The sequence below is a fragment of the Octopus sinensis genome, linkage group LG9, assembly GCF_006345805.1.
Source record: "Octopus sinensis linkage group LG9, ASM634580v1, whole genome shotgun sequence".
Classification (NCBI taxonomy): Eukaryota; Metazoa; Mollusca; class Cephalopoda; order Octopoda; family Octopodidae; genus Octopus; species Octopus sinensis.
In genome coordinates, this window is record NC_043005.1 from 95,632,459 (window position 1) to 95,647,567 (window position 15,109).

Below are 15,109 nucleotides of genomic sequence, written 5' to 3' on the forward strand. Positions count from 1 at the left end.
TATATATACATATAACAGGAAGCTTTATGAAAATAAACAAAAGACGAAGGCAGGTGGAAAACAAACGAACATACACATATACATTCATACATATATACACATACACACATATATATATGCGTACACATACACACACACACGCGCGCATCTATATATACACATAAGTACATACATGCATAAATGTATACATATGTCTATACATATGCATACACATCCACACACACACGCGCCTCCTTATGTTCATAAATACATACATGCATACAGACATATACATATATACATACATGCATACTCAAATAATAATAATAAATATATATACGTGCAGTTACCCATTATACAGACGGATACTACATATAACTACACATATATACCTATTTACACATATGTATATATACATACATACATACACACATAACTCTACATACCTACATATACATAACAACACAAGCGTACCCATATATATATATATATATCTATATATATATATATATATATATATATATATAATATATACTATATACATATATACACACACATACACACATAATACATTTACACACACATTTACACATATATATACAATACATATACATATATATATAATATATATATATATATATATATAACCAACAAGCACATACATGCATAAATGTATACATATGTTATACAAATGCATACACATACACACACTCACGCGCCTCCTTAATACTAAATACATACATGCATACAAACGCCCCCATACTCATGTAATAAATAATGAATAATAAATAATAGATATATATACACATGCAGTTACCCTTATGAGTGTATGTATATATATGTGCGAGTGTGTATACATATATGTATATATATGTATGTATATGTGTATTTGTGTGTATGTACATGGGTATGTGTATATATATGTATGTATATGTATATATATATGTATATGTATGTATATATATATATATGTATGTATATATGGGTATGTATGTATATATATAGATATATGTGAATATGTGGGTGTGTATATATATATATATATATATATGTAGATGTACAAGTGAGAGTCTCCTTACTTACCTAAAACTCTATTTTTCTATTTATTCTTTTATTCTTTTATTTATTCTTTTATCTACTTTACCACCGATTCCTTTGACCACTCCCCTAATAATGACAGTTTTGCGCCATGCCTAACCCCAAAAAAGTCCCCCACCACCACCCATTTAAACCTGCCTAAATGTATAAATGCCAAAACAACTCTTATCTACTAGCTTCCTGATGATTTCTTTTGAATGAAACAGTTCTAGTCCTGTAGAAGCTCCTTCTATATAATAAATATATATATAGCAATTAAGGACAACTACTTAATAAGGAAAACTTAACAAGAAATTGTCAGGTAGATAGCGTAAAAACCTCATAAGAGAAAAAATTTCGAAAATAATTATTTCTTATTGAACATATTAATTTATATATAGAGGGCATTATACATACATGCCAGAAGGCATTTACATACATGCCAAACGCTAAGAGGGACAATCAGTCATTTCTACCAAAAATATTACTAATCCCACCGATGCAAATTTTCAAAGTAAGACATTTAAAAATATAGACCTGTATCACAGTGATTTCATACTTACGTAATCATCAGCAGGCTGAATGTATTATAACTAAACAACGACCCTGCCCCACTTAAGCCGATCAGCTAACTGATCAACATCAACGAAGCACATGGGTGAGAGTTTACATATATTACATCCGGGTAAATGGCAAACTTTTACGAATTGCATTTCGGGAGAGGAAAAGTTTTTTTCGGAATAAAAATTTAGCAATTAAGGACAACTACTTAATAAGGAAAACTTAACAAGAAATTGTCAGGTAGATAGCGTAAAAACCTCATAAGAGAAAAATTTCGAAAAAATTTTTCTTATGAACATATTAATTTATATATAGAGGCATTATACATACATGCCAGAAGGCATTATACATACAATGCAAGCTAAGGGCATGTATGTATAATGCCTTCTGGCATGTATGTATAATGCCCTCTATATAAATATATATATATATATATATATATATATATATATATAATATATATATATATATATATATATATATATATTATATGTAAATGGATGAATGAATTATCCTTTGTTTACTGTTAACATGGAAAATTCAATAAACCGTTACCAGGGTAGCAAAATTCACGCAAGTAACAAGGATGTAGCGAACTATTCAAAGGTAGAAACTCCAGGTGAATGTGGAGTAATTTGTGTAGTATAAGTAAATAAATGCAGTTGAACACAGGTGTTATTCAAATTCTTTTACTTTCGACATGTTTCGAAGACAACATTGGTTTTATTCCATTTTACACCGTTTTACACCGTTTATTCCTTTGGAATAAAACCAATGTTGTCTTCGAAACATGTCGAAAGTAAAAGAATTTGAATAATACCTGCGTTCAACTGCATTTATTTACTTATATAGCCCCATGTCAAAAAGTCCAACCCATAACAGATTGGAAAGAGGACAAGCAATGATGATGATGATGATTATATATATGTGTGTGTGTGTGTGTGTAAATATACATATACACATACACACATTACATATAGACATACATACACACAGACACACACACACACACATTTCTACATTATCACTGTAGAGGAAGTAGTTTGTCCGTTCCTCTGGAGCAGCAAATTTTTTTTAAAAGCCAGTGCATCATTTCCTCCCACTGACCACTCAGTCATGAGAAATGCAATGAGTGGAATTTCAGTCTTCTGAGAAAAGCAGGAACAAAAGAAAAACCTCACCTTTGAATTAATGAATAAATTCTGTTATTTATATTGAGCGTTTTCTTTGTCAACTTTCGCTATTCAGATTCATTCTCTCTCTCTCTCTCTCTCTCTCTCTCTCTCTCTCTCTCTCTCTCTTCTCTCTCTCTCTCCTCTCTCTCTCTCTCTCTCTCTCTCTCTCTCTCTCTCTCCTCTCTCTCTCTCTCTCTCTCTCTCTTTCTTTCTCTCTCTCTCTCTCTTTCTCTCTCTCTCTTCTTCCTCTATCTCTATTTCTCTCTTTCCTCTCTCTCCCTCTCATACATACATATTACAGACATAACTATGTATGGATACATAGACACATCTTACATGCACGCACACACACGCACACACACACACACACCACACACACACACACATATGCACATTTATATAAATGTCCAACCCATACCAATACTAGAAAATGATGATGATGGTTGGTGAAAATGATTATATATGTTATGTACGAGTTCCTCTGTGTGTGTGTGTGTGTGGAGAGAGAGAGAGAAGAGGAGGCATGCAAATATTACTGTGTGAGGCTGTTGAATGAAGGAAACTGCATGAGAGAGAGAGGGGGGGAGGCAAAGAGAGAGACAGAGAGGGTTTCTACTCCGTGTAGATCCGACATCATCATGGCCATTGTCATCATTTAACAGAAGGCTCTAATTGAAGTCAAAGAGTAGATCGTCAAAAGACCGATTAAGCATATGAAGGTATTCTTTATGAAGGCTGGTCACTGAAACGCTGAACATAGCCATCAAGGTATACCGTTTCATGCTAGTCATTTATGATCACAGTCAGACGGTTCATGGAGGAGTCTGTCATACACAGTGACTAGCATAACCATACTAAGTAAAAGGCACCTGTGCTGGCACCAAAGCACCTATGCTAGTGCCATATAAAACACATCCAGTCCAATCGGTAAAGTGGCTGGCTTTAGGCAGGACATCCGGCCATAGACACCATGCCAAAACAAACAACTGGAGCCTCAGTAGCTCTCCAGCCTTGCCAGCTCCTATCAAACCGTCCAATCCATGCCAGCATAGAAAACGGATGTATGGTGATGCTGGTGGTGGTGATGATGATTACTATTATTGCTGTTGTTGTTACTATTATTATTATTAAATGAGGAGATGCTTTAAAAAGAAGTTACTTCAGTGGCATGGATCAGGTTTTGAGAGTAACAGAAAAAGTTATAGCTCAGAAAAAATTAGATGGCATATGATGCAGTTCGGATTTGTAATCTCTCTCTCTATAAAGCTGAAGTTGTCTGTGTATGGCAGGTTTGGTAGCCTTCAACTAACACTTTCTCCTCCGAGACCCTGTGGCGCAAGTTGACCAGAATTGAGAGTATGATAGAAGAAGGCTTGCTCTTCCTTCCGTAGAAGAAAAAATTCAAATCGGACCATGTTAACACCAAAAATTATTTACATAAAAAAGGTGCTTTTTTTCTATGAAAATCCCTATTTTTTATGATTTTTTCACTGCTGTGTCGCCATTTTTCGGTGTATTTCAACCAGAAAAATGTTCACTTAAATGCAAAATTTTTACTTTTCAAAAATTCCAATTCTAAAGGGTCGAAACAAACCTGAGAAACGCCGGGCGATACTGCTAGTGATATTATGTTTCTGTTTTGGCTGAGTTGAGTTGATATTGATGAATTCAAGAACACGAATTTCAAATACGAAAATATGCATTTCCTCATGGAACAAAATGATGTTTTGTCATCACAACCAATGACAACTGTTTATGAGGTATTTGCATGCTGAGAATGATAATAGTTGTGAATGGTATTCTGTCTAGCAGCTTGGCAGGTATGTGTCACCACTAGCAGCTGGTAGAGTGGCATTTCTATTTATAGTTGATGAAAATAGTGCAAAAAAACACAACTTGCTGATGACATCCTGTTCTATCAGAGGCCTGAGAAGTCAGTCCGTTACTAACGTCATCCATATTTGAATGAATTGTATTTGTGTTGATATGGTGGTTTCTACTCGAGATCTGATTGGTTAGTCATGTGCTAATATTGTCAATCTCCAACAAAAATCCTAATCATTTGAACACAATAATCTGGGTTTGATCCTAAGGTGCTTGGTCCTCTGCCAAATATTCCTGTTACAGGTTTATGCCAAGACAAGGTATCACAGACACCCCAGATATTCACTTTCTAGTGAAACTGCTGGAAAAGCACATACCTAAGAGCAAGCCACTATGCCTAGTATTCACTGACTTGAAGAAAGCCTTTGAAAGGTTACCACATTTTGTAATCTCATGGTTTTTAGCAAAACTAAGTGTAGATGAATGGTTTGTTAGAACTGTGCAAGCCATGTATAGAAATGCCATTAGCAAAGTGAGAGTTGGCTGTGAATGAGGTGTTTAGTGTACAGGGCTTCACTCTCGGCTGTTGTTCTGTAGATTATAGTACTCCAGAGTTTAAAAACCAGTTGTCTGTGGAAACATCTGTATGCTGATGACATAGTTTTCATAGTTGAAATATATCCAACGATTAGAGAAGAAATTTCAGAAGGCTAAGCAAAGTCAAAAAGTTTGGGTTAGTAAGAAAGAAGACTGGCCTTTACTCCTATCTGAGAAATGGCCATACTCAATATTCCGGAAAGAAATATACAAGAATTCCATACTTTGTACCTGATGTAAAATATTAGTGCACAAGATATGCAGTAGAATCACAGGTAGACTGACAGAGAATGAATTTGAATGCAACATATACAGAATAGTAGTTATCCATAAGAGTCTTCATGAAATGAATTCCTTCAAATGTCTGAAAATCTCCTTGAAGTAGTTGACAACTTCTCTTATCAACATTAGAGGTGGATATTCTGACGGCTTAGAAGCCCAAAGTAAGAACAGGGTTGAACAAAGGAAACAAAGGGAATCTTTTTAAATAAAAATTAAATTATGTGATGCTTGTGTATGAAGTGTAATATTGCATTGCAACAAAACATGCACATACAGCATGGAAGATGTACAAAGGCTGAAATGAGTTGAGCATCGAATGAAACAACCAGGTGCAGCTAATTGGATGCTAACAATTTGGCATGGCTGACTGAACAATAAAAACTATTTTGGCACTGGAAGCAAATGCACACATGTGAGTGCACATGCAGAAATATACATATACAAAGAAAAATAGATGGGTGGGGAGACAAAATGAGACAAACATTAAAGAGATAGAAATAGTAATACATGAAAAACATTAAAATGCTTGATGTCAAATAAGTTTTGAATCAGCAGCACCAAACAGGTGTGCCAGCAAAGGCGGCAAGGAGCTGGCAGAAACGTTAGCATGCTGGATGGAATGCTTAGTGGTATTTCGTCTGTCGTTACGTTTTGAGTTCAAATTCCACCATGGTCGACTTTGCCTTTCATCCTTTCAGAATCAATTAAATAAGTACCAGTTACGCACTGGGGTCGATATAATCGACTTAATCCGTTTGTCTGTCCTTGTTTGTCCTCTCTGTGTTTAGCCTCTTGTGGGTAGTAAAGAAATAGGTGTGCCAGCACAGCTCATACCCAGATGAGTATGCTCCTCTGAATATTATTGTGAATGAGTGATGGATCACAAGTGAGGTGTAAGAGAAATTAGCTGTAGTGTGCCAAAGAGGTGACTGCATTTGCTGGAACATGAGGTGTGTATGGAGGATTACGTTTTGGTCATGAAATACCAAATGAAGAACCTTAAGAAGTTGAAGACATAGGTAAAGTAATAAAACTTATCTCAAGATGCTGTACTTCACAAAGGAATTACAAGTGGTAAGATTCTGTTCTAAAGAAGACATGACCAACACATGCAAGTAGAATAAAATGGATATGTGATGATGATGATGATGATGATGATGATGATGATGATGATAGTGATGTGATGGTGATGATGATGGTGATGGTGATGGTGATGATGGTGATGATGATGATGACGATGATGATGATGATGGTGGTGGTGGTGGTGATGATGATGATGATGATGATGATGGTGATGGTGATGATGGTGATGGTGATGATGATGATGATGGTGATGGTGGTGGTGGTGGTGGTGGTGATGATGATGATGCCATGAATATTAAATTTTTTTCTTTCTTGTTTCAGGACAGTTTGTGGAACCCCAAATTACATTGCTCCTGAAGTATTATCCAAAAAGGGACACAGTTACGAAGCAGATATTTGGGCCATAGGTTGTATTTTGTAAGTTTCCATAATGATTAATATCCATATTTCCATATCAATATATGTGAGGGTTTTTTTCTTTTAGCATTTGGGTACCTTTCCTTGCAATTTCAAGGCAAGATTGGAACCTCCTTGTCACTTAGGCAAATATAGCCTGAGTGAACCCCTGTTTTGCTCAGGGGTTCAGTGCAGTGACTGTAGTAAGGCTTCAAGTCAAAGCAATAAGATTGATTAATAATCCAGTAACATCTATAACCATTATTCTTCAAATTCTTCACAAAATATGTTGGGTACTTCTCCACCTCTCCCTCGCTTTGTTGTCAAGAAAGGAGAGAGAGAGTTTGCAAAGAATGACAGTAAAATTATCTGATTGAGGGTGGAAAATATAGAGTAAAATTTAGGTAGATAAATGAATAAACGATTTTTTATATTGGAAGAAGAACATCAAAGTTAGGGCAACAAGATTATAGCAAAACAGCATTTCCAAGTTGCTTTGTCTTTCTACTTGTTCCTACCTGGCACAAAGTCTTTTAAAAGTCTGAATGGTTGTTGTTGTCAAGTAAATATGGTCATGCATGGACAATCGCAGTTATCCTGATGAAGCAAAACACAGGAAGACCATAGAAAGGATGGCTGAGCCTCAGCAAAGAACAGACACAGAGAAATTTGGTGGAAAAACAGGGATTGTCTGATGATGACTTAAGGAAAGAGAATGAAAGTAGGCTGCATTTCTTGCAGGGCACCTGCAGATTCTCTGGGTTTCTGACATTGCGATTTTTTTTTTTGCCCTTGATGGAGCAGATCTATAATCAAAAGTATTTCACCTGTTGCTATTCCCATCTTTTATTTCAGATACAGTGTAAGCAATGAAGCATGACAAACATGGTGGGTGAGTAAGAAAGTAATGCAGTTTTTATTCACAATACTTTCTGACTCATTCTTCTATGCTTGCATTGCAATCATGAGGTCCTAGGTTCCATCTCACTGGGTGGCATATATACATATAGAAAATATTAATATATACCCTCAATGCTTTCTATTGTTGTTGTTTCTTATTTGTTTAATTTAAAATTTTTTTCTTTGTTTCTTCCTGTCAGGTATGCATTACTCGTGGGACGACCACCATTTCAAACTTCTACCCTCGTAGAGACCTACTTCCGCATCACAGCCAATACATATACCATTCCAGCAAACATATCTCCAGCAGCAGAAAAACTTATCAGTCGATGTTTGCATGCATTGCCATCGATGAGGCCGTCCCTCGATGAAATTGCTGCTGATGAATTTTTCACCTGTGGATATATTCCAAAATCATTGCCATCTACCGTCTGTTTATCAGCTCCGAAATTCCCTGATCACCCAAAACCTGCAAGGTACAAAACAAAAAATGTCTCCTATTTTCTGGCATATATCATGCATTCTCATTTTACAAGTCTGTTTTGTGGAAAAAATGTTGGGTATGTTTTTGAAGTTATAAGGCATATATTAACTTATGTCATTCAACGGCATGCTGTGCTGGTGGCACGTAATAGACACCATTTGAGCGTGATCGTTACCAGCATCGCCTTACTGGCACCTGTGCCAGTGGCATGTGTAAAAGATTCGAACAAGGTTATTGCCAGTACCGCCTGACTGGCCCCGTGCCGGTGGCACGTAAAAAGCACCCACTACACTCTCGGAGTGGTTGGCATTAGGAAGGGCATTCAGCTGTAGAAACTCTGCTAGATCAAGATTGGAGCCTGGTGCAGCCATCTGGTTCACCAGCCCTCAGTCAAATCGTCCAACCCATGCTAGCATGGAAAGCGGATATTAAACGATGATGATGATGATGATGATATAAATAAATGTATGTGTGTGTGTACTCAAATACACACACACACACAAAGACATGGTTGTATGGTAAGATGTTTACTTCCCAACCAAGTGGATCTGGGTTCAGTCTCACTGCATGGCATCTTGGGCGAGAGGGCTGACCAAAGCTTTGTGAGTAGATTTGGTTGACAGACAGAAACTGAAAAAAAACCTGTCGTGTGTGTGTGTGTGTGTGTGTGTGTGTGTGTGTATTTATCTTTGTTTTTGTGTCTGTGTTTGTACCCCACCACTGCTTGACAACTGGTGCTGGTGTGGTTATGTCCCCCATAACTTAACAGTTCAGCAAAAAAGATAGATAGAATAAGTACTACACTTAAAGAATAAGTCCTGGGGTTGATTCATTCATCTAAAAAATTCTCCAAGGCTCCAGCATGGTCACAGTCTAATGCCTGAAATAAGTAAAAGATATATATATATATATATATATATATCAAATAAAATTAAAAACAGAACACAAAGGATATCGCAGTACACGTGTTTCAAGCTTTATAAACAATCCGTTCTTACCTCAGTATATTATTGATATAAAAGATGGTTTATAAAGAATGGATTGTTTATAAAGCTTGAAACATGTGTACCGCGATATCCTTTGTGTTATGTTTTTAATTTTATTTGATATATACTCTTTCACCTCTGCCACTATCTGGCATATACAGGTGCTTACACTTATCAAGTATTCACCCTAAATTTACAGTATATGTATATATATATATATATATATATATATATATATATATATATTATATATATATATATATATCATTGTATCGAAATTGCTCAGAATATTGGATATTATTATATACCACTGGTCACAATGCACTTCCTCACATTGTTGTAGTTTTCGAACAATGCCACTCTGCTGGCTAGTCAGGCAGGCCAACATTCCCCTTGAACAGAATGCCAGTCCATTGTACATGTGTAAGTGGACTGGATTGATGTGAAATGAAGAGCACAATGCACGACCAGTCTGGAAATCAATCTGGCAATCTGGCAATCATGTATGCAATACCCTGACCACTGGGCCACATGCTGTCACACATACACATATGTGTGTATGTGCGTGTGTGTGTGTGTATATATACTCACACATAATATACACGTAACTTACTTAATTACTTCAATGTTCCTGGTGCTATAATGTGTAGTGTGACACAATTTTAGCTTTGACTATTACAATACATGTCACCTCCTGATAATTAATGATATATTAGCTTCATGACCTTGAATATATTAGTTTCCTTTTAATGAGCACCAATGCCAATGCTATTAGAATTAGATAAAGCAAAACTAATTTGGTACTTAGATTAGATTACTGAACCCACAATAGTATTCTAATTATTCCAATTAAAATTACAACCACGTTTTTTTCGATTAGCTGTGTGTGTCGTTTTATATATATATATATATATTCCATACACTTACACACACACATATATATGTATATATATGTATATATATTTATATATATATATATATGTGTGTGTGTGTGTGTGTGTGGTGTGTGAGAGAGAGTGTGTGTGTGTGTGTGTATATATATATATATATGTATATGTATGTATATATATATGTATATGTATGTGTGTATATATATATATATATATATATCATAGCCTACTTGTCCAAGTTTTGTCCTTGGCTTGTCTGTCACATGAATTGTGATGTATTTCTTTCTAGACAGCAAACAAAAGTTAACATTAAATGTAATGGTGGCATGTTCTGAGGTGTAGTTTTTGTACCATTTGATCCTTTCTTTCTTTTGGCAGACCAATGTCTTATGCTGACCTTGAAAACCAAGTTGACAATGTCAAGGTAATTACAAATGCATTGCACAATAGGAAAGCTGATTGGGAGGTAAACATTGTTTTTTGTTTTTTTAAATCTCATTCCTACCATCTTTGACTCCTGGATTCATGCAATTTAAGTTTCCTTTCATTTTATCATTGTTTTATGTTTCACTTTACACAATGTAAATAACATTTTGTTCACGGGAATTATAAACAATGCCAGTGGCTTGTTTCAACTTAAAGGGACAGGTATTTCTGGCTGACATGATACAACATATTGAAACACCTGTGTCCTAGAATCCCTTGTTTGTAAACTGTGTTACAAACATGCAGTCATCATAAAAGGAAGAAGTTGCTTTCCTGTGACACACACAACAGTGGCTTTCATATTTATGTTTAAATCCGCTGGAATGCATTAAGGCTGAATACGTAAACCATCGTTTCAGACCTTGCTGTACACAGTGCAAATGACAATGTTGTAAAATCATGTTTTGACTTGTATGTTATGTTCATCATTATCATTATCATCATTGTTTAACGTCCACCTTCCATGCTAGCATGGGTTGGACGATTTTGACTGAGTGCTGGCGAACCAGATGGCTGCACCAGGCTCCAATCTTAATCTGGCAGATATTGTTGGATTTTTTTTTCTTCGGCTCTTATGGTACCATCCCATCCATACTAGCATGAAACACGCCCATTAAATGATGATGATGATATATATACACACATATAAGGCGGCGAGCTGGCAGAAACGTTAGCACGCCAGGCGAGATGCTTAGTGGTATTTCGTCTGCCGTTACGTTGTGAGTTCAAATTCCGCCGAGGTCGACTTTGCCTTTCATCCTATCGAGGTCGATAAATTAAGTACCAGTTACGCACTGGGGTCGATGTAATCGACTTAATACCTATGTCTGTCCTTGTTTGTCCCCTCTATGTTTAGCCCCTTGTGGGTAATAAAGAAATAGGTATTTCGTCTACCGCTACGTTCTGAGTTCAAATTCCACTGAGGTCAACTTTGCCTTTCATCCTTTCGGGGTCGATTAAATAAGTACCAGTTACGCACTGGGGTCGATGTAATCGACTTAATCCATTTGTCTGTCCTTGTTTGTCCTCTCTGTGTTTAGCCCCTTGTGGGTAGTAAAGAAATAGGTATTTCGTCTGCCACTGCGTTCTGAGTTCAAATTCTGCCAAGGTCGACTTTGCCTTTCATCCTTTCAGGGTCGATAAATTAAGGACCAGTTACGCACTGAGGTCAATATAATCGAGTTAATCCGTTTGTCTGTCCTTGTTTGTTCTCTCTGTGTTTAGCCCCTTGTGGGTAGTAAAGAAATAGGTATTTCGTCTGCCACTGCGTTCTGAGTTCAAATTCTGCCAAGGTCGACTTTGCCTTTCATCCTTTCAGGGTCGATAAATTAAGGACCAGTTACGCACTGAGGTCAATATAATCGAGTTAATCCGTTTGTCTGTCCTTGTTTGTTCTCTCTGTGTTTAGCCCCTTGTGGGTAGTAAAGAAATAGGTATACACATACACACACACACACACACAAACCACACTTACACACTCTCACACATGCACGTACATACTGAAATGATAGGGTTAAAGTGTGTCTTGTGCTTACTTATTTCACTTATTTCACTTTCTGAGGTGTTAACCGATGGGGTGTACAAGACTTCCCCCAACCTGGATAGGATGCTAGCCCCATTGCAAAGTTAAACTCTCAGCTTCTGTTACTGGTAATCATTTTCAGCTGATTGGACTGGATCAGCTTGAAATAAAATGCCTTGTTCAAGAATGTAACATGCCACTCAGTCTGGGATCAAACTGAAGACTTTACAATTATGAGCCAACATAGTAACCACTAAGTCATGGGCCTTCATATGAAAGAAGGCTGTATGATATGCATTTTGGAATTTAGTTTCCATTTTAGAGAATGTATGTATTTTATCCCTCCAAAGGTAGTAAACTCCATATTAGACACACACACATACACTGATCTGAGTAATTATATGACTCCTTTACAAGGATGTGGTTTTATATCAATATAGAGACCATTGTTTGGGGGCCAATAAAGGAACCTCCTTTATATCTCTGTTCAGCATGATAGCGGTGGCCAGCAAAGCCTTCCCTGCATTGAGTGATATTAGTAAACACAAGTGGAGCATGTCCATAAACCTCCTCTTTGGCCTCCTCTCCTTGAAACAGCAATATAATTTATAAAGTCATTTTTTAGATTAGCACCATAATCTATCTGGTCATTGGTAGAAAAGTAGTTTAGGTAACTGCACAGAAGAACAATATCATTTATAAGATCATAGAAGCAATTGGATGAGCTATAAGGTCAGTCTTAGACTAGCAGATAAAGTCCCTTGCAGTTTAAAACTACTTCCCAGTGCAGTTCTGAGTTTGACTGACTCCAGGGGCCAACTGGGGTTGAACTAATCAACAATGCTGCTCTACTAATCTCTGGCCTCTTGTCAATATGAGAAATGAATTTATTTTATGAAAGTCTGTTCGTCTTTTACCCAAATATTTTCGCACTGGATTGTATTTTGTTTCATTGTTAAATTTTACAATTCTTTATTAGGTAACTGCACAGAAACAAGAGCACAAGCCTGCCATTAGAGAAACAGATTGTGATAATTTAGTACCAACATCATCTAATAATCGACACTTCGGTAACATTTACAAATTTCTTTTTCATTTAATCTTAAAAGTATTTATATCCTTGTAATATTCTTGTATAACAAAACTAGTGTGCTTGTCTGTGACAATACAATTATAATTACTTTTGTACAACTGAGAAATCAAGATGTGTTTTTTTTTAGCTTATAAGTTTAGAGAGTAATTCATGTTTATAAACTAACTAAACTTTGAAAAAAAATCCTTTTAATGGGAATTTCAGCTTGAATGACTTTAGAAAATCTTTCCTAATTACTTTTAACTTGAGTTTTAATTATTGGCTTCTTGAATTAGTACAATGTTTCAAATTTGTTTTGGAATGGAATGTGTTGAATTTAAATCAACCCAAACCTATGTTTGTGTAGTTTATTTTATCAGCAGCACTGGTTCTGGTGGATGTTGGCCTTAAATTAAATCAGGGGATAGGTGTCAGGATTCCAAAAAAAAAAAAAAAGGAAGCAGACAAACTGCTATATTTGATAAAAGTAAGATGGTTTGAAAGCTTTTAAAACTTGTCCAAAATCCATTGGGAATCATCATTGACACCACCACCACTACCATCACCATCATCATCACCATCACCATCATCCCCACCACCATCATCCCCACCACCATCATCACCACCACCATCATCACCACCACCAGCCATCCAAGAATTTGAACCTGGAGATCTCCATTTCCAGCGACTTTAAAGGCCACCTCCCAGTGGTGTCGGGTGTCAATGAAGAGCCCTCAACTACAACAAGACGACCAAAGTTTTTTTTTTTTTCCAAGGTCTGGGGTCTCCCGCCCCTAAGCCCTAGACCATCACCTAATCACCCTTACCCATCTTGTTGCTTAACAACAGCAACAGCATCATCACCAACAAGAAAGGCATTCAGCTGCAGAAAAACTGCCTCAATAAGTTCTGTCTGACCTAAGCAAGCATGGACACTGAATCAGTCCAAGGTGATGGTAGAAGACACTTGCCCAAGGTGTAACACAGTGGGACTGAACCCAAAACCATGTAGTTGGGAAGCTAACATCTTAACCACACAGCCATGCCTGCACCACAAGGCTGCAATAAATGTTTCAAAATATTCAGTCCAGATTTCCATTATCCTGGGGTCTGTAAGATAAAACTTTCAGTAATATATTTTATTCATTTCTCTCAACTACTTTGTATTTCAGCAAAAATTGACTCATACTAAATGAAAAGTAATCCCTAAATAGAATTTTTCTATTTTTTCCTTTCAGATCTCTCATCCTTCAGTTTGAATGCAACAGTTTTATTAGAAGTCTTAGAAAGTTGCATTGAAAGTCCTATCAAAGGTGAATAGTTTGTTTATTTATTTATTTTGATTTATTTTTATTTTCCTTGTAGCTTTTTACATTCTGAGTTCAAATTCCACTGAGCTTGATTTTGCCTTTCATCCTTTTAAGGTTGATAAAAAAAGTATCATTCAAGTACTGAGGCTGATTTAATCAAATATACTCCAGGCCTTGTGTCTATAGTAGAAAGGATTATTATTATTATCATTATTTTGGTTTGGCTCGGGTTTGGTCTTATTCCTAGTAGGAATTAAGTGGATAGTGGGTTACTACCTGTAACCTTAGGTAACCACAAGTTTTCAGCAGTCTTTCAAGTGCTTAGAGCCCCACTGATAAGCCTTGCTGTCCCTAAGAGTCGTCATCATCACCATCACCATCACCATCAGACTGATGAGACCCTTCACAAAGGTAAATTCACAATTAAAAGAGCACAATGTGATATATATATACTCTCTTTTACTCTTTTACTTAATTCAGTCATT

The 15,109-nt window shown here is 36.3% G+C and overlaps 1 protein-coding gene across 1 annotated transcript in view; it reads left to right on the top strand.

Annotated features, from left to right (window-relative positions):
• LOC115215835 (serine/threonine-protein kinase PLK1) overlaps nucleotides 1–15,109 on the top strand; it is a 147,215-nt gene that overhangs the window by 109,750 nt on the left and 22,356 nt on the right. The window contains exons 5-9 of the mRNA XM_029785163.2: nucleotides 6,900–6,995; nucleotides 8,075–8,350; nucleotides 10,613–10,700; nucleotides 13,222–13,312; nucleotides 14,553–14,627. Coding sequence (XP_029641023.1) covers nucleotides 6,900–6,995; nucleotides 8,075–8,350; nucleotides 10,613–10,700; nucleotides 13,222–13,312; nucleotides 14,553–14,627 — 626 coding nt within the window. The remainder of the gene's footprint in view (nucleotides 1–6,899; nucleotides 6,996–8,074; nucleotides 8,351–10,612; nucleotides 10,701–13,221; nucleotides 13,313–14,552; nucleotides 14,628–15,109) is intronic.